The 24808-nt window shown below is 41.4% G+C and overlaps 2 protein-coding genes across 8 annotated transcripts in view; both read left to right on the forward strand.

Moving 5' to 3' along the window:
* Positions 1-19386, forward strand: part of zmiz1a (zinc finger, MIZ-type containing 1a) — a 99399-nt gene extending 80013 nt beyond the window's left edge. For 3 of the 6 annotated variants that reach the window (XM_056395042.1, XM_056395045.1, XM_056395044.1), the window contains 18 exons: positions 7985-8120; positions 9718-9832; positions 9988-10208; positions 10300-10501; positions 10655-10936; positions 11026-11205; positions 11357-11425; positions 11573-11738; positions 11893-12034; positions 12665-12875; positions 13043-13148; positions 13308-13468; positions 13590-13657; positions 13757-13825; positions 13911-14194; positions 14540-14733; positions 15313-15594; positions 15859-19386. In XM_056395042.1, the coding sequence (XP_056251017.1) occupies positions 7985-8120; positions 9718-9832; positions 9988-10208; positions 10300-10501; positions 10655-10936; positions 11026-11205; positions 11357-11425; positions 11573-11738; positions 11893-12034; positions 12665-12875; positions 13043-13148; positions 13308-13468; positions 13590-13657; positions 13757-13825; positions 13911-14194; positions 14540-14733; positions 15313-15594; positions 15859-15966 (2996 nt within the window). In that variant the 3' untranslated portion in view covers positions 15967-19386. Of the gene's footprint in view, positions 1-1704; positions 1741-7984; positions 8121-9717; positions 9833-9987; positions 10209-10299; positions 10502-10654; positions 10937-11025; positions 11206-11356; positions 11426-11572; positions 11739-11892; positions 12035-12664; positions 12876-13042; positions 13149-13307; positions 13469-13589; positions 13658-13756; positions 13826-13910; positions 14195-14539; positions 14734-15312; positions 15595-15858 lie in introns of all 6 variants that reach the window. The other 3 variants (XM_056395041.1, XM_056395040.1, XM_056395043.1) reach the window with 2 other exon arrangements.
* A 1954-nt stretch (positions 19387-21340) lies between these two features.
* On the forward strand, positions 21341-23662 carry ppifa (peptidylprolyl isomerase Fa). 2 transcript variants are annotated; one of them, XM_056394879.1, is made up of 6 exons: positions 21341-21556; positions 21687-21717; positions 21822-21910; positions 21989-22085; positions 22973-23048; positions 23143-23662. In XM_056394879.1, exons 1-6 carry the CDS (start codon positions 21413-21415, stop codon positions 23276-23278), a joined length of 573 nt encoding a protein of 190 aa, XP_056250854.1. In that variant the 5' UTR covers positions 21341-21412; the 3' UTR covers positions 23279-23662. The 2 variants fall into 2 exon arrangements, with proteins under 2 accessions (XP_056250854.1, XP_056250855.1); XM_056394880.1 differs by having other exon boundaries at positions 21400-21527.
* Positions 23663-24808: the final 1146 nt, after the last annotated feature.

The following is a 24808-nucleotide window of genomic DNA, read 5'->3' on the forward strand; positions in this document are numbered from 1 at the left end:
AATCATTGCCTTGCTTGACAACCCTCCCTGCTCCCACTGAAAAACAAGAGGCCAACAAAGTTGTGTTAGATTTGTTGCTTGAGTATTGAGAAAGGAATTTCTGGTTGGACAAGCTGGTGTCAAGTATTGATAAGTGAGGGTGGAGCTGTCAGCGCCCCAGGCTATACAGTATTCTTGCAGGATGTGTTTCAGGAAACACTTGTAAAATTCTTTGGTCATGTTAATAACTTCCATATCTATTCAGTGCCTCAGTCAAAGTGTTTTGACATCTTATCATGGCCACTCCTCAAGAAATTACTCCTCGACTCAATCACCTGTAAAAGGATCACAGCCAGAACTTCATCACTTTTTAATCACTGTCTTATATTATGAAACAGCAGCCCCAGGAAATCTCAGAATTCCTGATTGTGTTTTTCACCCTAATGGTTTCATTGAAGGAACAACAGTGTGAGATGAAAGACACATTGTGGAAGTTGAGACAAGTAGTGTGTCTGCTTATAATTAGGCATGTGATATTTACTAGTTCCCCTCCAGTGGTGGGGAGCTGCGCATGGCTGATAAGAGCAGTTCATTCACAGCTCGCCGTTCTCTGATGTTCTTCCTATCCGTGTGAAGTGCTTTACTGTATAAGCACATCTTCACAAAGCCAAGGCACTGTCTGTGTTTGTTTACTCACTAACACAGACCTCCAGTTTCCATATTTACTTTGCAATTTTTGTTATGTTTTGGTACACATGCTTGCGCCCCCATAAGCCGTGTGTGTGAATGTGTGTATTTCCCCGTTTACTTTTACATTACATACCTTTGAGTGCTGCTGTGCATATGTTCTGCACAGTACGTTTGTGACTCAGATCTGGATAAAGGGTGTGTGATCATATGTAGGCTCGTTGTGAGTGCTGTGACAGTTCTCCGATACAGATGTGAAAGGTCGTGACACCAGGCTTAGTACTATAAGCGGGACGCGATGACTCACAGATCATCCAACGCAGATACGCCGGCCACCTGAATTTCACATTCTCGCCAGGATGTAGGTCAGATCCATAGGTCAGTGCTGTAACCCCTGTCTTAAGAAATGTACCCGAGGCAAACCTGTAGTGCAGTGTAACTGATGTGGTCTGTTATATCACTCGATGCAGTGACGTCACAGGATACGAAAAAATACCACGTCGAGTAGAGCTGCAACAATTAGTTGATGCAAGGAATGTTAACAGAGGGAGCTTTTTATGGTGTAAAAATGGGATTTTGATTAAATTTGGGAAAATATTAAACACTAGTTTCCTAAATAAATTTGAAATGGACATTAAGCAATATACAAAGGATGGGAGCTTAGCGTCCTAGTGCTTGTCCTTTGTTTTCCCTGACTCTTTATATAACAGCACACAAATCGAGAGTATCTGACAAATAAAAATGACCATTTAAATCTGCTATAAATCCTATGCTAAGAAATGTTAATCTTTGTAGTGATTCTCAATGAAGCTCAGTTTGACTAGACATGCCCCACAATACATCAAAAATGTAACAGACTGTGTTTGTTGTATTTTGTGGCCACATGCGACATGGAGATCCCACATTTGCCACCCGAGCGCCGATATTTATTTTTGCACCTCTAGTCAGATCTAGCCGTCATACTGCTTAATGTTTGGTGTTCATGCTGATTCTTATAACTCTGCCCCGTTTAAAAATGTGCAATTTGAACCCCCACAGAAACCAGCACCTGCAGGAGATGTCAGAGTGACTCAGGTAGAGCTACCCTCCCTTCTGGGCTGCACCATCTCTTTGGCTTGTGACCCACACTCACATCCCGGGGAGGAGGGGATCTGCCCTCTCCCTCCATCTCCACCTGTCCTCTGTCTAGCATCCCTCCATCCATCCTCTCCCCCCTCCGTCCTCATGCCTGGTGCACTGCCAGAGGATGCGGATGAAATTCTGTCAAACCAGGCAGATGAGAAGACTGCATTGTTTTACCAATGCAAATGAACAAAACAATTATAGAAAATGAAAAGTTAGTTAAATTTAAAGATAAATATATAAGTTAGAGGCCGTTTCACATTTGGAATATTCGGATACGTGTGAACAGTTAGTTCCATTAAAGGCCTTGTTTTGGTTGAGTGTGATTTCTGACACAGAGCTGTCTCTCTGCAGGGCATGTTTGAGTTGTTCTGCCTCCAAGCTGTTGAGACTAAAGCCCATTTGATATGCTCTTCTCTTAGAAGAAGTTGGCTGAACAGAGAGGGGGCAGGATGGGGGATATCATTGACTGCTTAAATGGCTTCCATTACACTTCTGCAAAAAGCATGACTTTTTTTAAATTTTTTTTATTTCACAGGATTTTATATCCATATTCGTCTTTTGCATAATATTTTGTACCCACAGAGCATAGACCTACCTGCCAGTGTTTTACAGACCTCTGCCTATGATATCTATTATAAATTGCTTCTTTTTTTATCATCCCACACATTGTCTCAGAAGGCTTCTATGTGTAGTGCTGCAGTGTTCATGCTCAGAAAGTGTAGTTTTTTCTCTTTTGTCTGTGTTGTGATCAACAAATCCCCAGTGGAGCTGCATGCACGGTATTACATGTCTCTATCAAAGCCTGGCGTGATCGGTGTCGGTGATCAGACTTTGGCATCACAGCCACATTTTTGGTCATTTCAGGACCAGAGGTGATGTGAGGATGTACAGAATGAGGGCATGGATGTGCATGGCATCCGACAGTTTATCTCATATATTTAGATCCGATTCAATCTTGCAAAATTAGCACAATGCTCTTGCAGGATATGTCACAAACTTACACATTGTTTTTTTTTTTTTGCAAACCAACCTACTTAGCTGTATAACTGAGCCTTCCTGTTTATACTTTGCAGTTGCCACTGTCAACATCAGAGGGAGAGGAGCATACACAGTGACATCTCAGGGTCGTGGTGAATATTGTAGTTCATGCAGCGACAAGAAAGATCTTTCTTTCCCCACTCTGTTTTACACGTACCATCCCCTTTACAACAGGTATCTTGGATGTGGCACCTAAAGCATGAATTGAATTTGAAAATGCAACAAAAGAGCTAAATATGATAACATATCAGTAATATATCACGAGTGCCATATCAATATCATGATATGCTAGTGCAGAGTCACTGCTGTAATGCATCTTTACAAGGAAACAGATTAACTTCTCCTACGCTGAACCTCACTGGGGTGCAGTGTGTCAAAAAAAAAAAGAAAAGAAAAGAAAAAAACACTAGAGTTATTTTGTTTACCCAAAACAAATTCAGGGAAAAGGTGCCACTCCAGAGCACTCTGATGAAGGTTTTGAAAACTTGACTTATCAAAAGTTTCGTCAGTCAAATAGTTGCGACTAAAATTAACTAAAATGATCAAGACATGAGTTGATTCTTTTTTATTTTGAGTGCACCTGAGTGCTGCGCTTGTCTTGTATTTGATTTGGGAAAACAAACACATGGCTATAATTGATTTTGGAAAAAAAAATTCAACAGCAGAAGTATAAAGGTTTTGGTACACTTCAGCGAGAACATTTGCTGTGGTCATGGACTCTCTGTATTCTGCTTCTGAAGATGTTTTTTGGGTGACACCTGTGCTGGTTTTTTCATTAGATAATATATTTATATTAAAGTTAGCTGGTCGATCAGTGATATTTCACTCTAGATGACACGACATCAACAATGTTGAAGTGAGACGGTGTTACCGAGCACAGCACTAGATGCCATTCACGTGAAAAGTTCAGTACTTATTTGCTTATTTTTTATTTTTGTGCTAATGTTATGATAGTATAAAACTACATTTACACTTGAATGTGTGCCCTGTGCTTGGTGAGCTCCGCTGCCCTTTTAATACAGAGGGTGTCATGAGCTTCAGGTTGTAGGAGACAATTAAAAATCTGTTTGCACCCATTGAATTTGCCATTTCAGTGTGAGAAAAATCGCTTCATCACTGGCATTTTCTTTGCACTGGCACAAAATTAGGCCAGTTTAGAGTGTTCTTCTCTACTACATAGGCCAGTTGCTGGGTAAAGCTAAAAGTAATCCTTTCTATGTGGTCATATAACACGTTTTGGTCTGTGATTCACACCTGGGAATTGTCCAGCATAATGACACTCCTCTGCTGTTGGCTCCTGCAGCTCCACTGGAGTGTTAACTGCCTTGCTAAAGGGCACAGCAGTTCATGGAGAGGCGCGGGTGTCTCGGTGACCTTCCCGATCCTGACGTGCCAATGTGGCGAATCTGGGGCTTCACATTTAAAACATGTGAGGTGTTTTATCAACAGAGTGGGTGCGGGTAACTGAATTATGTCAGGAAGTAGATAGTTAGCAATCTGTCATGATTTAACTGGCAAATGATATGCTCGGTAGCAGAAGGCTTTTACCACACACAGACACACACAGATGCTTGCACACACACGGCACTGTCAGAGTTCATAGCAATTAGCTTTGGGGTTTCCTTGTAAAAGAGGACTTGTACACACACTCTGTCATTAGTTAATGGGCCTTGCAGCATGTTACCAGGGCTTACTCTCCCTCCCTTCTGCTCCCAGAGGGGCCGAGGTGAGGTGAGAATGAGCCAGGGTTTCTGGTATCAGTCAGCCATACAGCATTAAATACAGCCTCAGTGAGGAGGGCCCATATGTCTCTGGGCATTACTCAATTAAAGGCAGCAGCTTCTAAGAAATTGAGCTGTTCAAGGAGAGTTTAGGAGAGTTCCTGAAATCAGCTTAAAGTATGTTCTGCTCTCTGCTGGTGGAGGGCAGAGCAGACCACTTGCTAGGGAGAGGTCTCTGTGTCAAGCCGTATTTCAGAGAATCCAATGAAAGCACCTCAACACAACAGATTCGGGCTATAAAGCTTGACTGTTATTGTAGTCTGTAGATATTAGTCACCCTGAGCAGTAACTGTGTTTTTAGCCATGTGTTTAAAGAGGTAGTTTGATTTGGGTGGATGTTTAAATTCTTCTTCTTCTTACGCAGCCTCGGCTTGCAGTTCAAAGGTAAGAGTGGTGAGATTAGCCTACATAAAGTCAATTACTGGATTTCTACAGGATCAACAGCAGCTTTTCTCAAAAGTAGGGAGATGCACTTTTAAACGTCTCCAAAGAGGGATGGCTTTGTCTGAGTAAACTATGGTGTAATTTCCATATTTAGAAAAACACAAATGTTGTTATTAACAAAGAAAAAAAAACGCGACACATAACTTGCAGCTGACTCCTTTTTACAGGCTCCTACAGGCAGAAACAGTTGTTTCAAACTATAATGTTATTATTGGGATTTTATATGTACTCAGGAAGAGAAAAGAATGTCATACTAGACTAACAACTTCAAACTCGGTGCTGGAGAACGCACCCTCGGGCAACACTGCCACATACTGCAGCTACAATCTCTCTACTTCCCTACTCATGTCCTCACATTCATCCATCTTTTTTTATAACTGTAAACTGTCATGTCAACACAATATCAGCATAGCACTGACAAGCTGCAGAGCTGCTACTTGATCCTCTAGATATCCAGTGTTTGGGCAAAGCTGGGCTAAAATCACTATTTAACATTCAAACTGCATGCAGAGACATAAGGAAAACATCCCTGAGTTCACCCACTCTGTGTGAGGAGAAGAACTTGTATTATTTCCCAAAAAACTGAACTGATCTCTTTGATCTGGCCTGTTGAGAATTTGCTCATCGTGAAGTAAAGTTATCATTTTATGATGCTGTAAATCAATCTTGGAATAGAAACTCGCAGGGTTTGGCTCATAGTGATTCAACTCACCATCATGTATCATGGATCTTTTTACTCTCCGCATAGTTCTAACAAGCGTCGTGGAGCTTTTCCATGGCTGTGGAAGCTGCTAATGTAAAAACCGTGTTGAGGGAATTAGGTTTTTAGCGTAGAGCCTTTGACCTCGGCTTGTCTCCACCAGGTAGCTGTTAGAGGCTTCAGCAGAAAGTGTATGATTACACTGCAAGACTTTAGTGTGAATGACAAAGGAATAAATGGAAGATGAAAGAGGTGAAACAAGAGAGGCGTAGCAAGACTAGAGACCGAGCCTTTGCATTCTTCTGTTTTTGTTGGCTGGATTCCATTACTGAAGTTAGCAAAACATTAATAATAGTTTAGACAGATGGATCAGAATAGTATTAAAGTTTTCAACAGGAAAAAAAAAAGAAAAGCTGAGAGGAATGTGGGTGTGTACAGTATGTTAGAAGGGTATTTATGCAGACCAAAGAGATGAAGTGAGAGGAGTATAGTAGCGTAGTTGCGGGTGTGTGATGGTGTTGGCAGGGGGTGAAAACAAGGTCATGCGCACTGTACTAAGCTTGCTAAATATGCACGATGCCCAGAGCTGAACCTCACTCTATTATGAATGACTTCTGGCCTTGGCAGCGTGTTAGATTCGTCGGCTTGTGGCCACACTGATACGATAAGTCACCACTGCTCTCTTTTCTCCCCTGCCTCTCTATGTCTCTCTCCCTCTCGGAGTGACTCTAGCCCTTGTGCTGATCTTTAGGTCTAAATAGTGGGTTGCCAGTTGAAGAGACAGTCCCTCTGTGTGGAGGTGGTGATTTAGTGGGGAGATAAGCTCTCTGTAATGGCAGGGTGGAATAATTCCTCTTTAACTAGGAGGCTTGGCTCTCTCCACCCTCCAGAAGAAAATGTTACCACTCCTTTGCTTTGTTTATTCCTTTCCTTTCTTTTTTTCTTCCCCTCTCTCCTCTTCTTTTTTTTTTTTGCTTGTTTTGTAAATAGTCACTTCTGAGATGAGATATCGTCATTCGGAAAACATAATACATTATCAGCCCCAGCAATAAGGACGTGATATATCATAATGTACAGGTTACAGATGGCATGACTCACTGTACAGTGCTAAAAATGCTTCATTTTACCATTTCCAACCATGTTTTTATTTTCTTTTGATTTACAAGGCAATTTACAAGATAGACATTTGTTGTTTGCAGCCTTGTAAATCCTCACAATGCAATACCACTTCACTTTCACCGACAGTTCAAACCTCAGACACAACTTTTCTTCAGGGCACCGACATTTTTCAAACACTCTACATCTTGAAACCCCGAACTTGGTAAGAGCACTTCCTAAAAGCTGGTGTATCTGGGTCTACAAAGCTAAAAATAGCATCTTAAATTATTTAATTAAGTACTGAACAGTGTAACCTTCCTTTTTTTAAATTGAAGCTTGACTAAACAACTTTGTACAATCAAGAGGCAGTGTGTTTAAATAACCCACACAACTCTGATTGACTGAAGAAAGACAAGTTGATTGGCACCGTGGGGGGAAAAAAAATAAAATTGGTACATCATTAGCACAATAAAAAAAATATCTGAACTCTTGTCTTTATTAAGGTGGATGAGAAGGCTGCACAGTCCTGTGAGATATGAGAGGACATGGAAAGTGTGGAGACGAATAAAGTGATGGTGATGAAGGAAGTGAAGGAGAGTAAAGATACGACAGTTTCTTACTTCCTACATAGATCATTATCAGTAACACCAGTCGTTATGTCTCTGTCTGCCTCTCACGCTTCATTTCAGCCTTTCCCTTTCTGCGGCAGAAAAACTGGTAGATTTCACTTCACATTTTTACACTCCAGGTAGAGATGGTGTGATTGGAACTGTTGTGAAATCCACACAGCCAAATAATCAATGTAGGTTTATTGAGTTCGGCTGCCCCCTGGAGGCTAAAGCAGTAACTTCAGGCTAAATGGACGCAAGACAATTCAGTGTACTGCACCGGTTAGACCCCTGACAGGGTAACTCTATTCATTAGAGGTTCATGTTTAAAAGTGTGTTATAAGTGACTTAATTCGCACATTGAACTTTAAACATGCATTCAGTGTGCCATAAATGCACAGTGCAGCCCCGTGCTCATGCAGGCAAACGTGTGTGTGTTTGTGTGTGTTTGTGTGCGTGTGTGCATCACCGCTGAGAAGAGACTAACGCGAGTGCATATGTGTGTGTGTCTGTTTTCCTTGCAGCCCTGCTGTCGTCGTGGTGCGAGGAGCTGGGTCGTCTCCTCCTGCTGCGTCACCAGAAGAACAGGCAGAACGAACCGCAGGGAAAAGTCCCCATGCAGCCCAGCATGAGCAGCATGAAGCCCGGCCTCACACACAGGTCAGCAGGGAGTCTCTGAGACATCTCCCGTCACTTGAATCAAGACTGCGCTTATCTCACAGTGAACCCATATTCTTAGTTCAGCTCAAGGTTACAGTTTTACCATATGTTACCAATGAGATTAAGCTTTTTTTTCCTGGAGTCAAAGAGCAGTGTAAAAGTGGAAATGGAGGAGTATCAGGGGCAAAAAAAAAAAGTGTAATGCATAAAATCAGTGTCGGCTGTTAATCGGTTGATATGACTCACTTATATTTGAATAAATTAGGTTAATATTGCAGTTTCTACTGATTTGCTTCTAGTTATTCCCCTCTGATTGTAATACAAATAAGATACATCCCATACTTTTCATTTAAATAGTTGTACTTGAGATATTTTTATTAGATTTTGATAATAGTGCAACCCCAGAGTAGATTATGAAGGCTAGTTTTTCTCTGGTCAGTTTTTCGGCCATCATTTGCAATCTTTTTCAACCTCAAAAAACGACCAGGTGTTATTCTTTTTCTTTATTCTTCCATCCATCTCAAATGTTACATTCCAGAAATGTAAACACAAGAAAGAAATAAAGAGACATTGTTACAATTAATGATTTTAAATTATTTATGACAGACAAAAGTGGCAAAACTGACTGACTGGTACCTTATATTCCCAGAGCATTTTTAAGGTGGAATTTGATGCATTCTCCCTGGATTTTAGATGATACATTCTCCCAAACTGCAGCAAATTAATTAACCAAAGCTAACCGAGGCTCACTTAGTTAAGGTGCAATAGTGTGTCTGTCTTAATTGTGGGATTATCTTGAATTTGGAGCTTATGTAATGCACATGCTAAGAAACAGAGGATTTCCATTGTTTAGAGAAGAGCCAGAATTACTTTTAAGTGGAGGTGATTTTGGGGTGGAGGGACAAGCCAACAGGGAAGTGAGCTGTGAAGTAATGTTTTTGGAGAACATTTTGTGCTCATGCCTCTCTCAAAGAAGAAGGAGAAATAGAAAGCATAGAGTTAGCCAAGAGTCCTGTTTGCCTCTGCTGAGGATCTTGGGATAATGTTGTGCCTTTATGAGGAAATATTGAGCGTGTCATCCATTCCAAGAGCTAACCTCTGAACGAAAACAAGCTGCTCTCCAAAAACAGCAGTTCCTTCCCACTCCACTGGCCACTTGCCTCTCCCCATGAGGATTTAGCTTGTTTATTATATGTTACAAACTCTCATATTTTTCCCTGATTTGTTTTAAATCTGAATGCTAAAAATTCCAACTGCACGCTACCTCTCCACATCCAAAGATTTTTCCACAAAGAAATAATTTAATCATATTTAGCTTATACTGGTGTGTGTGGACATGCAACTCCTTATCAGCTCATTTGGAGCTTTTTACTCATCTCGCTGTGCAGCCATTAGCAGACATCCTGGCTGAAAACATGTTTTGAAACTGAATGCCAAACATTTCAAATTGCCTAACATTTTGGCAAGAAGAATTCCCAAATTATTCTCGTTTTTGGATGGATATGCACCTCTGTTGGCTTTCTACTGACTCTTTTCCTGGCCAGTTGAAACTTCATCTGACATCAGGCGCATGTTTGTGTTTTGATCTACTTTCCAGTGATGGGTCCTTTCCCTATGACTCTGTCCCCTGGCAACAAAACACCAACCAGCCCCCTGGGTCATTGTCTGTGGTTACAACAGTGTGGGGCGTGACCAATACGTCACAGAGTCAGGTATGTCTGTGCATGAACAGCATCCAGTCTGTAATTGTATAACACACAATCAGCGCCTGACTCAGGAGCTTTGTCTGTTTTTTTTTTTTGTTTTTTTTTATTTAACAAACCTAATGGATAGTTTATCTTCCTGTGTGATGCTTTGTTAAATCCAGGTGCTGGGTAACCCAATGGCAAACAGCAATAACCCCATGAATCCTGGGGGTAACCCCATGGGATCAGGTATGTCTGCCAGCGCAGCAGGGCTCAACTCACCTCAGTTCAGTGCTCAACAGCAACAGTTCCCAAACAAAGGAGGCTCCAACCAACCGTACATGCAGCAGGGCATGTACGGCAGGCCTGGCTACCCTGGAGGTCCTGGGGGATACAGCGGAAGGTAAGAGACTGAAAATGAGTTCCCTTTTTAAAAAAATCAAGCAATAGAATTTAACATAATGATTAAAACATCCGATTTGTTTTTTTGACAGTTATTCTGGAGGCCCAAACGCCCCTCCAGGAGGTATGGGAATGGCCTCCCACACACGTCCTCCTGGTGACTTCACACAGCCAGCTGCCGCTGCTGCAGCAGCTGCTGTTGCTGCTGCTGCTGCTACGGCAACAGCCACGGCAACGGCCACGGTAGCAGCTCTGCAGGAAACCCAGAATAAAGATATGAACCAGTATGGACAGGTATGATACACACCTGGTAACATGTTTACAGGTGCACCCACTTACCAGAATAGATTGTAAAATACTAATGTACACAGGAAGCTATTATCCAGCCACCTGTTGGAGACCAACAGTAATCATATTAAATGCTGAAACCTTCTGTTTTGTCTCCAGATGTGTTCATCGTTTCAAATGGGCCCCGCTCAGGCCTACAATAGCCAGTTCATGAACCAGCCAGGCCCGCGAGGCCCCCCTGGAGGTATGAATCCAGCCAGCATGGGATCAGCCATGAGCAACCCTAATATGAGCGGGCCTCCCATGGGCATGAACCAGACTCGCACCCCAGGCATGGGGCCTTTCGGTGGTCACGGCCAAAGGATGCCCCAGCAGGGGTATCCTGGAGGACCTCGACAGGGAATGCCCATGCAGGGGATGAAGAGGCCGTATCCTGGGGAGGTGAGTGGAAAGATCATTGTGGAAATTATGTGTCTTATAGCACCTCCAACATGTGTTTAACTTCTTTTCCTTTAACTTTCACCTTCGAGGCAAGTTACGGGGGACAGCAGTACGGGCCAAGCAGTCAGTTCCCACCACAGCAGGGGCAGTACCCCACATCAAATGCCTCCAGGCCGCTGCCCTCTCCTAACTACCCCGGTCAGAGGATGCCAGGGCAGCAGGGCCAGGGACAGTACCCTCCTGGCATGCCCATGGGCCAGTATTATAAGGTGTGTGACATTATTCCATTTATCCATCTGTCCATTTTCTACAACCTCTTCCTACCCAGGGACATTTTATAGCACATTTTGGCACAAACAGTATCTGCTTTGTGCTATAAAAACTATATCAAATTGTTATTGCTTCTTATTTCCTTAACAGCAAGAGCCCTTCAATGGTCAGAGCACCAACTTCTCTGGAGGTGGATACTCCTACGGTCAAGGAAATGGGGTATGTTTTCACTTCCTATCCAAAAAAAGAAAAGTTCCGTTTGTTAAATGTAGCATGCCAAGACATTTGTATTAGATTTGAGTCAGTCATGTATGTGAAATGAATTATGCAGATGTTTTCATTATTGCTCTTTCCTGCCTTTTACAGCCCCCCAGGCCTGGTAACTACCCCCACTCCCCGGTCCCTGGAAACCCCACACCGCCTATGACCCCAGGAAGTAGTATTCCTCCGTACCTGTCGCCAAACCAGGATGTGAAACCCCCGTTTCCACCCGATATGAAACCAAATATGACAGCACTTCCGCCCCCTCCGAGTGAGTACCCCACAGCAGTCCTTAAACAACTGGTTCATTTGAGGCATGTTTGCTTTTATCCTTGTGCCTCTTTTATTCCATCTGTCACACTGCGGGACTTTACCAGAGTTAGATTCAAAGTTGAACTCCCCTGTTTCCTTTCCGTCTCTGCCAGATAACCCCAACGAGGAGCTGCGGCTGACGTTCCCAGTCAGGGATGGAGTCGTGCTGGAGCCATTCCGCTTGGAGCACAACCTGGCTGTCAGCAACCACGTCTTCCACCTTCGACCCTCCGTCCACCAGACCCTCATGTGGAGGCAAGAACCACCACACGCTTCCATTACATCTGCACATTTCCTCTCATTAGTGCACAGTCTGTACAACAATCTCATGTTGCACTAAAGCAGCTCTCTGTACGTTTGGTAATTCAAGACAATTATAATATCAAATATTGTTCCAACTTACAGCACAGAATCCTCTTTAAAAATGAACTTGTATCTAATAATTGCAATAGTTGCTATAATACTTAATAATTATTATATGTCTGCATTTGTGTGGTTGTTTCAGGGAAATGAATAATGGAGAGACATGTATTGTTCCGATAATGTGTTCAAGTTCTGTCTATTGTTTAATTAAGTAGTTTGATTTGACTCCACACAAATGTGATGGACATCACATAACGACCATGAAATGTATCCCTGATTATGAATCTTTTAGCCGTACGTCTTTCAATTCTTTCACATGCATAGAGGAGTGTTCTGACTGGATGTTACAGACATGCCATCTCTTTTGATATATCAATTCAAAATACATATTAAATTACACATCTTTCATCCTCTGGTCATGCACATATATTGTTGCAGTAACAGATTGTTCTAATCTAGCTTAAGGTGTTTTTCTGAATATTACCGCTGACCGCCGACTCTCTGGTCTTGTTACTCCTTCAGGTCAGACCTTGAGCTGCAGTTTAAGTGCTACCACCACGAGGACAGGCAGATGAACACCAACTGGCCCGCCTCCGTCCAGGTCAGCGTCAACGCCACGCCCCTCACCATTGAGAGGGGAGACAACAAAACCTCCCACAAACCCCTGCACCTTAAGCACGTATGCCAACCTGGGAGAAACACCATCCAGATCACCGTCACCGCCTGCTGTTGTGTGAGTACCCAGTATAAACGACAATGTACAACCTTAACAAAAACATCGGCTGGGATCTTTTTCACAGAAATGACTGAACGCTGTTCAGTGTATGCCTGTACATAGACTTGATGTTCAGCTGTCTGTGTTAACTCTGTTTGTTTTCATGTTCTTGTGTTGCTTTGCAGTCCCACCTGTTTGTGCTGCAGCTGGTCCACAGGCCATCTGTGCGATCCGTCCTCCAGGGGCTCCTGAAGAAGAGACTCCTTCCTGCAGAACACTGCATCACCAAGAGTATGGCTCATTCTGTCTCTTAGCGTAGTTAATATGCATAAGTACATCTTAATTACGCGGGCGCACACCTGTTCCTCTTTACGTTTCGCTTTGAAATATATCATGTAAGTACACCTGCGATCTCATCACCTTCCGTCTCAAAATACTTTCTCTTCTCAGTTAAGAGGAACTTCAGCAGCGTGGCGGCGTCAGCAGGCAACACCACTCTTAACGGCGAAGACGGCGTGGAGCAGACGGCCATTAAAGTGTCGCTGAAATGTCCCATTACCTTCCGACGCATCCAGCTACCTGCACGAGGGCATGACTGCAAACATGTCCAGGTTTGTTCAGATTTAAAGAGGCGGTAAATGTTTGGTAACGGAAAGAAATCTTTTGAAAAAAACTGTGCTGTGAATGGGAGAAGACGATTCTAATGAGCGTTTGTGATGTTGTTCTTCACAGTGTTTTGATCTGGAGTCCTACTTACAGCTTAACTGTGAGAGGGGGACATGGAGGTGTCCTGTGTGCAAGTAAGTGAAAAGTGGTTTTTTTTTTAGGAGGATATAAAGATGGGATCACTAATAAAGAATTCCTCTCATAGATTATATCTATTTTTTTTCTCCTTTCAGTAAAACAGCATTATTAGAAGGTCTGGAGGTGGACCAGTACATGTGGGGAATCCTCAATGCCATCCAAAAGTAAGCTTCTTCTATTTCACCAGCTAAAAGTTTGAGTCCATTATTTCAAAACTTAACCAACACATTCTGCTTTCTCCTCTGACAGCTCAGAGTTCGAGGAGGTCACTATAGACCCAACATGTAGCTGGCGACCTGTCCCCATTAAATCTGAGCTACACATCAAAGAGGATCCTGACGGACCGCTGGCCAAACGCTTTAAGACCATGAGCCCCAGTCAGATGACCATGCCCAATGTGATGGAGATGATCGCCCAGCTAGGGCCCGGTCCTGGTCCAGGACCTGGACCTGGCCCCGGACCAGGTCCCAGCCCCTACCCTCCACACCCTGGTCAACATACTAGTGGCAACGGGGGAGATTACCCAGGGGCAGGTAAAAAAAAACAAAAAACAAAGTAGCCAGCATCCTGCTGTGTAAATGAATAACAGGATAGTCAGCTCATTTGTTGGAAAAGTGAGCTGTTTTGCATTTTACAACAGAAACCACTGATGTGTCTCTAGTGCATTAAACAAAGAAACAGCCTAAAGGAGATTTTTATGCCGAACCTGTTTTAAAATGTTGTCAGCTCATTGCTCTGATAAAAGACAAAAAGTGGAACTTGTGTATCCTGTTATGCAACTACTTTGAAAAGGTAACTTTCTCCAACAGCAAGAATTTATCAAAAAGTCAGCCAGGCCAAACTTTTGACAAAAAGCGTTTGTTCTTTTGTTCCTCAAGGCAACAGTTACCACAGCCAAGGAAACTTTGACTTCCCTCACGGGAACCCCTCTGGTGGTGGAGTTGGAGGAGGTGGTGGTGGAGGTCCCCCTATGAATGACTTCATCCATGGCCCCCAGCTCTCTCATCCCCCAGATGGACCCGGTGGTCTCCTCTCCCAGGACAAGCCCCTGACCCACGGCATGAATGATGCAGTAAGTAGGGTCGACTTCCAGCGCCGCTTGCTTTCCCATGCCATTGTACCGATGAAGTATTTTTATGGGGACAGTATATCACTATACAATCTAGTTGGTTTAAATTAGGATTATGTTTGGGCTGACTTTTAAATTTGATATATCTTATTCATTTGATGCTAGGTTATTTTGTACCTGGAGCATAATTTGTTACCTCAGTTTGTAGAAGAAAATCTCCAGACAATCTGTGCCATACTGAAAAAAGAGACTCAGATTTGTTATCTGAACAAGGTGCAGCCTGTGCCTGTAGCCAGCATGTGTGCTCAGTCATGCTCACATGCTCATGTCACCGTATAATGTTGCAGCTGCACATGTCTGCTGATCACAGCTTCCATTTAGAAGGCCTGTTCCATATTATTCACGCTGGAACTCATTTCGCTTTTCCTCTCCTTCTTCCCATGCAACACCCCCCCCCCCCCCCCCCCCCCCACATCACACCTTTAACACTCTCTCCTTCACTCTCTATTCCTCTCTCACTATTTCTTTTTCCTTATTTTTCACTCTCCATCTCTCTCGCTCTCTGTCCTCTCGCACCTGCAGATGTCCCATCCCGATCAGTCCCATAACTCCATGCAGCAGAGCTTGCATGCGTCTCCCCACCCTGGCAGCCAAACAGGGCCGCCCTTACATCACAGTGGCCAGTCAGGGCAGCCTTTGCATCACAGTGGCCAGTCATCGCAGCCGCCTCGCCAGTCGCAGCCTCAGCCGCAGCCTCAGCAGCCTGGGCAGAACAGTCACCCACACAGCGATCTGAACTTTAACCCCTCCTCAGATGGGCAGATGGGTCAGGGAGCCCAGGATATGCCTGAACCCTCCCTGGATGTAAGTGTGTTGGCTTTGTGCGCCATAAGCTACCTGTTAACAGCTAACATTGTCTGCTGCAGCTGCTCTCATCTCTTTGCTGTGTGCTCTGTTTGTGTTTGACTCTCAAATTGCTTCTGAGCAGTGGTAGCTGTGTTTACGTGTACAATAGCTTCAAGAGACACTTGAGCATGATTCAGAGTCATCCAGTGTCAGAAAGATAAACATGTTTTCACGGTATGTAGCCTTTCCACTCATTTTCTCTTTCTTGCTTTTTATCCACAGCTTCTTCCAGAGCTTGCCAACCCAGACGAGTTACTATCATACCTGGACCCCCCCGACCTTCCCGCCAACAGCAACGACGACCTTCTCTCCCTCTTCGAGAACAACTAGTCCCTCACCTCCCCTACAAGCCCTCCTGCGCCTACAGGAGTGGTGACGTGTTTGACTGTCCGTCCACAGACACTTCACCCACCTCCGGTCGTCACTTCAAGCAGCTTCCTGTGCTCACGCACGCACACACATACACAATCTCTCGACAGATAATGTGTGGCATAGGAGCCCGGCTATAAAAGAGGCACCTGTTTGGGAACTCCAAAGGGGAAAGCAGGAATGCCACTCATCCCCGTACTCCCTTTTCTTTTCCTCCTGTAAAGATTCCACGCACCAGTTCCACCGCCTCTGACTCGAAACATGCCATTTACAGCCATGTTGGCGGGCACTAAAGTGATATTATATATATACATATATGATATTTGTGACTTTTCAACTGAAAACTGTGCAGCTATAATCATCATGTGTAACAACACGGAGGAGACCGGAGCCTTTGTGGGCTCTAGGAAAAGTGTTGTAGCTTTGTTTTATTGTTTGTTTGTTTGTTTGTTTTTAATTATAATTTTCCTTTTGTGAAAAAAGATAAGTCCAAGGGAATTATTGTCTTGTAAGAATGTTTTTATCCTGTTGGAAATGTGTTCTTCCAAAACTTTGGCACATGCCATGCCCTTTGACCCACAGACTTCCCTGTGTGTGTGTGTGTGTGTGTGTGTGTGTGTGTGTGTGTGTGTGTGTGTGTGTGTGTGTGTGTGTGTGTGTGTGTGTGTGTGTGTGTGTGTGTGTGTGTGTGTGTGTGTGTGTGTGTGAGTGAGAGAGTGTGTGAGAGACAGTTGAATAACTAGAACTCATCAGAATCAGAGCACTGAAAGGACGAGCTAAAATGTCCTCCAGTGTCAACATAGGAAAAGAGCGCACGTTGTGCAATGTAGTGGGTGTGTCAGTGTGTGTATATACATGTGTGTGTCTGCGTGTATGTTTACGTGTTCCCTTTTGTTTGCCTGCAAGCGTATGTGAAAGACAGTGGGGGGAGAGAGTTTGAGACAGAGGAGGGAAGAAAAATATTGAATGGAAGACAGATAAAACAATCCACTTTCTCCACCCTGTCTGCAGTTTGTATTTGTTGTACCGTTTCGCTCGTCCTCATCAAATTCAGCACCATTTTGTTCACAAGTGCATGTGTGCCAACGGCTCCTGTTGTCTTTGTCCAGCCTAAACGTGCTTGATCAAATAATTTTCTCTCTTGTCTTTATATTTATTATTTCATTTCAAATTGGCCTGTTTTTTGTTTTGTTTTGTTTTGTTTTTTGTTTTTTTACTGTTGTCCTTTTTTATGTGTTTTATCTTTGTCCCACATTGAAATGAATCAGATACACATCACCAAAGTTGTCCTATGCTTTTTGTAAGGATTTGGGCCTGGATATTATGTTGGTGTAAGAGCAGGATTTCAACATCCTACAGACGTCTACAGAACATTTTAAATCGCTGTATTTTATAGAAACGTCTGTGTGATTGTACTGATCTTTCCTTTTGTTGTTTTGTTACTGTTGAACTGCATCTTTTTGGGAAAAACATCCTGCATGATCCAACAGTGTTTCCAGAGCTGTTGTATATACCCTTTGTGAATACTTTGTGACTGTACAGTACTGTACCTATCTATTACTGCAACTACATGGTACTGTATGTCTGTCGAGGACTACACATACTCACACACACTCACAAACACACACAGAATCCCCTCTAACCAGTCCAACATTGTAACGAATTGATCCAAATGCACTCTCACTGGCCTTGTGTTAAGTACCTGTGTATTGTGAACAGTTTTTCCATTACCCTGTGACAATGCATCAGCAAAAAGGAATATTTGAATTATTCAGCAGGCAAGTTGTGAGTTATTTTAGTTTTATTTCATATATGTATATACACACACATGTGTGTATATATATATATATATATATATATATATATATATATATATATACATATATACATGTATGTGTATATACTGTATATGTATGTGTGTGTGTATATATATACTGTATGTATGTATGTATATGTATATGTATACACATATATATCTACAAATTAGCAGTTTTTTCTGTGTAAAAGATTGCAGCTTAGAGGTCCAAATTTCTCCAAAATGTATTTGTTTAATATTATTGGAACAAGTGACCTCGTCCTCTTTATTTAAAGTGAGAATGTGCAAAATGTCCTCTGAATTGTTTTGAGGCCTGATAATGAGCTTTTGATAACCATACTTAGCAAAAATGTGTGAATATGATTTGTGTATTTTCATCACATTTTATATTGTTTTAAGTTATTATTTTTGTCCAGTGTTTTTTATGACAGGTATAATTTGGTTTACACAGTTTTATGCAGTACCAATGAATTACATACATACAATACAATGGATTTAAAACATACTATATGCAGATAAAAATTCCCCCATTTGAGATTTGTAATCCATTTGAATAATCAAATGTGGCTTTACTGGTCTTCAGAGTTGATTGAATCACCCGCATATAACACAGTTGAAGGATCAGATGTTGTTTGTTTGTTTGTTTGTTTAAATGTTTGTTAAAGACAATGCACTGCCGCATTGGGATATTTTATTTCCCTACACAGTGTGTAACTGTAACTGTAACCTGTCACAAAATCACACCTAGTAATTTGAGCGACACAAATTGTCTGATTGCAGACATTGGAAATTGAGTTGAGGATTGGAAAGAGAATGCAATTAATATTGTAAATTGAAATTTTGGGGGAGACCCCTCCTACTTGCATTACAAGGATAGGTTGTGGCAGAGGGTTGGGGGTGGGGGTTGGGGATATAAGGGATACGTGTATATAATGTAAATGACAAATAGAGACACGTTAACAGAAATGTATTCATTTTCTCCAGGGGGAGTGTGCATAGTGTATTTAGAATTTGTAAAGCTTGCATCCTCCTGTCAAGACATTGAATTGGGAAAATGTGTTTGATTGCGTCTGTGCAGACCTCTCTAACAACGCCTGTTCATTTATGTAAGATACTTTATGTGCCCCTCCACGTGGGGTTTCCAAGAAAAAAAGACATTTTTCCTTTGTGTAATATTAAACTTCTGTGTATTTCTCTATTACCTGTGTACTTTATAAAGGTGCTAAAAAAATTATTAAAACCTTTTGAGGTATAATTGGGACTTGGAGACATTGAGCTTTGAGTGGCTCTTAAGGGTTGTTTCCAAATTTACAGTTTGTAAAAAATTTTGTCAAATTTATAATTTTTATGCAATTTGGCAAAATATGCTATAAGGTACAATCTGAAGTGATTGGCACTACAGGTGGCAGTTGTCTCTTTGGTTTTGTACATTCTATGTACAATCATTTCATATTCTAAACTGGTCAGAAAAACATTGTGATTTTTAGTCTTGCAAATCTGTATGTAGTTAGATGACGTGACATCCTAATATTTATCTAATAAATATGTATTCAGATGAAACACAATTAATGGCCTCTGCGTCTTTTGACATACATATATATAATAATATATTATGTATTCAACTTTATATACCTAGAATAAATACTATTTGCAATTACAGTAATTTAAAAATCATCACACATGTTAATAGTGTGTTTTTACAGGCTTGAATAGCACAGAATAACCAGTAGGCCTTTGTCACTGAAGACATTTTTACATCACATCACAGTAAGAACAGCATAGATGTAAATAATAAAATGAATGATGGTTGAATATGGGTATAATAATGGGTGCTGGTGTTGCCCTTAATATTATTTGTATCACCTGTGCTTTTCCTACTATAATAGGTCAAAATGTCAGCTGTGAAAAAAGGTCCACTTCATTAGTTAATTCATAAACTATTAGTAAAAGGACATTGTTTAAATGTAGAAAAAAAGTGATCTCTTATCCTGTGAGCAGAAATTAACACTGAAAGAAAGTTGATTCAATGACTGTGGCAAACAATCAGCAAATTTTATCTCAATTAATTAGTCCAATTACAGATTGGAGCTGTAGAAATTACTGTGGGCCTCCAAGCAATTTTGTGATTAATCCAAGGGGCTTCAAGTGTTCCAGTTAAACAAAACATAAGATTACATACTGTAGTCTATGGCTGGATTAGATCAATGTACCTGAGATTGCAATACTAATGATGCTGATGATAAAGTTCCTTCTTGATTAAAAATACTTGTACAAGGCAATAGTCAACTTTTGCAACATGTGATATGTTGGAAGCATCATTTGAAAATACTGATATTTACATTATGACTGTACACCTCTTTGTGGTTTAGAAATATTCAAAACAATCTTGCATTTGTGTTTCAAAGGCATTGCTGTTCATCAAAATGACAGTATATACTATATATAGAGTATATACTACCCTGTACCTGAACATACAGGGGCCCAAAAGTGACATGGGAAATAAATAGGTAAATAAATGAAGACAGCATGTACTTGAAAATAAACAAATACATTTAAATTTTGTCAAAAAAAGAAGAATAGATAAATACTTATAATTAGCAAATGTCTTTATTTTTTATTTTCAAACTAACATATTTCCACATTTATTTATTAATTCATGTTTTAATTAATCATGGTCATTTATTTATTAGAATTCATAATATACCCCATACTGTTTTTCATCACAGTGAGTTATTTACTGCAAGAAAACAGCAATGCAAATTACATAAATGCAAATGATATCAGAATGGTGAGGTTCCTTTTCAGTACCCGCTACTTGAAATGTAAATATGACTGGCAGAGAGGAGCACTGTAAAATTAGCAAATGTCCTTAGTCATTCCAATAACCTCACATTTCTATAGAAATCAAGAGGAAATCTACATAAACAGTTGATTAACTGCATCATTTACATCCAATCGATGGAGATGATCATTTATATTGTGGAATTATGTTGACACAAGTAAAATGTTACTCAAGAGTATTCAAAAGATTATAGAAATACAAAGTATAAATAAGTAAAAATGTAGAAATATTAGTTCAGCAGTCAATGATTCTTCGCTTAATCACTCTTCTTGAACCAGACAGAAATTCAGAAACTTTTTTCTCCCCTTACAGCGTTCACTGATAGAGAAATAGTTAAAGTTGAATTTAATAGTTCAATACTGACCAAAGGAACGCCAATCTCAGAAAAAGAATCTCATACAACTCATACAAGGTCAGTTACGTGGTGTTTCAGGAACTTTCACACAATATACTGGCCTTCCTCAGTGAAGTTGCTCAGTTGTCATGGGGATAGTATAACAAGTATAAAAGCATACAATTTGAAACCCATGAAAACTTCATCAGAAATAAACAGAAAGTGCACATTTTGTGAGATTTTAATTTTGTCAACAACTTATTCGTGCTGTTTTACTTCCTGAACACGCGGTGTCGCTGTTTGTTTTACGCCACGCACATACAGTCAACGTCGCTGCGACGTCACACGTAAACACCATCACAGCGAGCAGCACCCATGGCCTGCAGGTCCTGTTCACCCTGTCAGCCGAGCAGCGATGATACAAATAAAAAGCCGCATGAGATACAGCGCGCTGGGCATCGCCGCTGCGAGGCTGGTTTCCTCCGGTCCCACCAAAAACCCAGTGGTGTTTTTGGACATCGAGGCCGACAGTGAGTCTCTTGGAAGAATAATCATTGAGGTAGCCAGCTAGCCTCTCCCTGGCCTGACCAGCAGCATGTCTCACTCTCGTCAAATACACGCTCACAAGGGCAGTGCATTCATGTAAACATTCATCCATGAATTTGAATGTGATTTGTATTATCTTGCAGTTGAGTGCAGATGTCGTGCCAAAAACTGCAGGTATGTTTAACCACGTCTCTTTAAACAATAACTACTGAACATCGAAACCCTTAAACTGCCCTTGGCTTTTGCTGATACTAATAAAAATAAGTGTATTTCAACAGAAAACTTCAGAGCACTGTGCACTGGGGAACATGGCTTTGGATACAAGGGATGTGTGTTTCACAGGGTCATACCAGATTTCATGTGTCAGGTAAGATTAACAGTGAAGACAGTGTTCACATAAGTGTTTACCATGTTGTGTCTTAATGCACTGTGTTTTCTGCTACAGGGAGGGGATTTCACAAAACACAACGGCACAGGAGGAAAATCTATATATGGGAAAACGTTCAAGGATGAAAACTTCAAATTAAAACACACCGGTCCAGGTACGTCTCCACAGCTTCACTTCCACAGTTACTACACCACTCAGTTTAGAGGACACAACAAACTATTCTTCATCCATCCATGATGCGTATTTGTTACAGCTTACAGCTTTGCGTTCATATCTATAAGCTAATTAAGAGTTTTAAGTGTGTGACTGCTAGAAAAAACAGTTTTTCCAACCACATTTGAGGCTCTTGTGTAATTCTGAATCAAATGGTCAATTAAATAGGAGATAGACAGAAAATGAATCAACAATTTTCTTTAGTCACATATCAAGCTAATATGTCAAATATTCTCTAATTCCAGTCTCTAAAATGTGGGGATTTCAAACATTTTCACCATTTTCTGACATTTTGAGGACTAAATTAGTAGTCAATCAAAAACAATAATCAACTGATTAATTGATATTGAAAATAATTCTAATTAGCAGCCCTTATCTTGTTTATATTATGACACATGCCACTTTGCCAGCTTCTTAACAGTATTATTTGATAGATTTTTAATTCAGCTGCCTCTCCACTAGATGGCGGTGCCTAATGTCATGCAGCTTTAAAACTTCTGGCTATATGCATTCTGCAATCCCCAGGTGAATGACCTACTTTTTAGTGAGTCAACAAGCACTAATCAAAATAATTCCTTTCTTCAATAAACCTAGTCCATATGCTGATTATTTGGTACTTCATTTGAAAGTGTTGCATAATCACAGTCTGCGTCAGATTCAGAGAAAAGATGCAGGCCCTTCTCCTAACACAGTTATTGACTTGTGTCATGCTTCCTTTTTGCCACAGTCAGGCCTAAATGTGACTGAATCAGTGGTAAAAGGAGGTCAAGATCTTGTTGACTGCATCACATTAAATTGATTTACTTGCCGTCTTTTCGATCTCTGCAGGAACTCTTTCCATGGCAAACTCGGGGCCAAACACCAACAGCTCCCAGTTCTTCATTTGCACGACTAAAACTGAATGGTAAGTACTCGGTAGAACTTTTTAATCAGTCATCTCAGCATAGCCGCTCTGAGTCATCACTTGCTGAATTCACATTTTGTCCCTCCTTTGACAGGCTTGACGGTAAACACGTGGTGTTCGGGCAGGTGAAGGAAGGTATGGACGTGGTAACTAAGATGGAATCCTTTGGTTTACACGATGGCGGCGTGATCAAGAAAATTGTCATCACTGACTGCGGGGAAATCAAATAACACCTAAGATTGCACAGGGACTTCTGTGGGGTGACTCACTATGCAGCCATTTGGTATTTACTTTATCTGTCCTCCCGTTTTCATGATACTTTCAAGGAGGAGCTGTCACAGGTGATCCTGTTCTTCCCTAAAATCTGATATTTCTACCGTGGATTACAATTTTAAAAGATCCGTAGATTTAGCTTCAAATCATCAGATATGACAAGTTTACATTGCGTGTTTGCTTATAAATAATGCTAACAATGGAAAGACTGGTAGTTACACTGGTACATTTTTATCTTGGCTCTTACTGATCTCTTGTTTTTCTACGTTTTACCTTGACCCAGAAAGTTGTTGTTGTGCGATTACTCTCTATTTCCTGCCAAATAAATGAACATTTTCAGATTTTACTAGCTCTGTTCCTAGTACAGGACATTTGCTCTCATGTGCCACCAACCCCGCTGGTTTTAAAGCTTCCTGGAAATGATCCAGCAGCTTTTTTTAGACAGCGGCTCTCCACCACGACTGACTTCCTGTCCATCAGAGCAGGATGTGACATCACGTGACATCCACCTACAGTGGAGCTGAAGTATCACATGAAATCAGTTGACAGATGATAGACCTGTGGGCTATAGCCTCATTGGACACAGACGATTTAATCTGCTGGAACCATAAAGGAACCTGAAAATGTCTTTAGCTTGTATGTGGGCTGCTCTTCCTTCACAGCCTCTTTAATTCGAAACGCAGAGTGTTCGGAGGAGAGTGAGAGAAAGATAGAGGGAGAGAAAAGAAGGCCCGGACATGTCTGAAGGCCAGAGACTGGGTGGTGCCTCTTATCGAGCTAATACTTTATGAAAGTAAATAATGAAGCGACGTGAAAAAGCAGCTCTTGCCCCTAAATGAAACCATATGCGCACTGACCTTCCACCGTTTGTTTGAATTCTCAGATTACATTGTTGCTATAGAGACTTTGCAGCTCTCTCTCTGTTTGAGCTAGAGATGTTGTAACAAACTTGATATAATTTGGGTCCCCACCCTCTGGTTTAGTTTTAGTTATTTGGAATGCATGTCCAATATTGTGCATGGAAACTTGGCTCGAGAGGCGGCAGTGCTGCGGCCAACGTTTAATACACATGCAAAACAATGACATCTTTACAACTGGTACAAACTGGTTCTTCTGCTGTAAATGTCTACATTTATCAAGCAGCACCCATGTCAGCTGGGTGTCCTTTTTTGTGTGTTTTGGTTTTCCTGTCCACAGTTTGACCCAAAGTGTTGAAATCGGCTCCTATCACCTCGATGTGTCTGTTATCTTTTCAGCACGTTCACGGAAAGTGAGGGAAAAAGTCCCTCCTTCTTCTGTGTTACACAACAGCCATGAATAATCCATTGGACAGTTCTTTTATCATAATCTATACGCTTATGTAAGGCTTGGAGCTTGCAGTCAAAGACACAGAACAGAGTGATGATGAAAACATATACTCTCTGTAATGAATATTATATGGACAGGAGCTCCACAGAAAACAATGTGTTGCTTTTGGCAGAAATAAA

This window comes from Seriola aureovittata, chromosome 14 (assembly GCF_021018895.1).
Source record: "Seriola aureovittata isolate HTS-2021-v1 ecotype China chromosome 14, ASM2101889v1, whole genome shotgun sequence".
Taxonomy (NCBI): Eukaryota; Metazoa; Chordata; class Actinopteri; order Carangiformes; family Carangidae; genus Seriola; species Seriola aureovittata.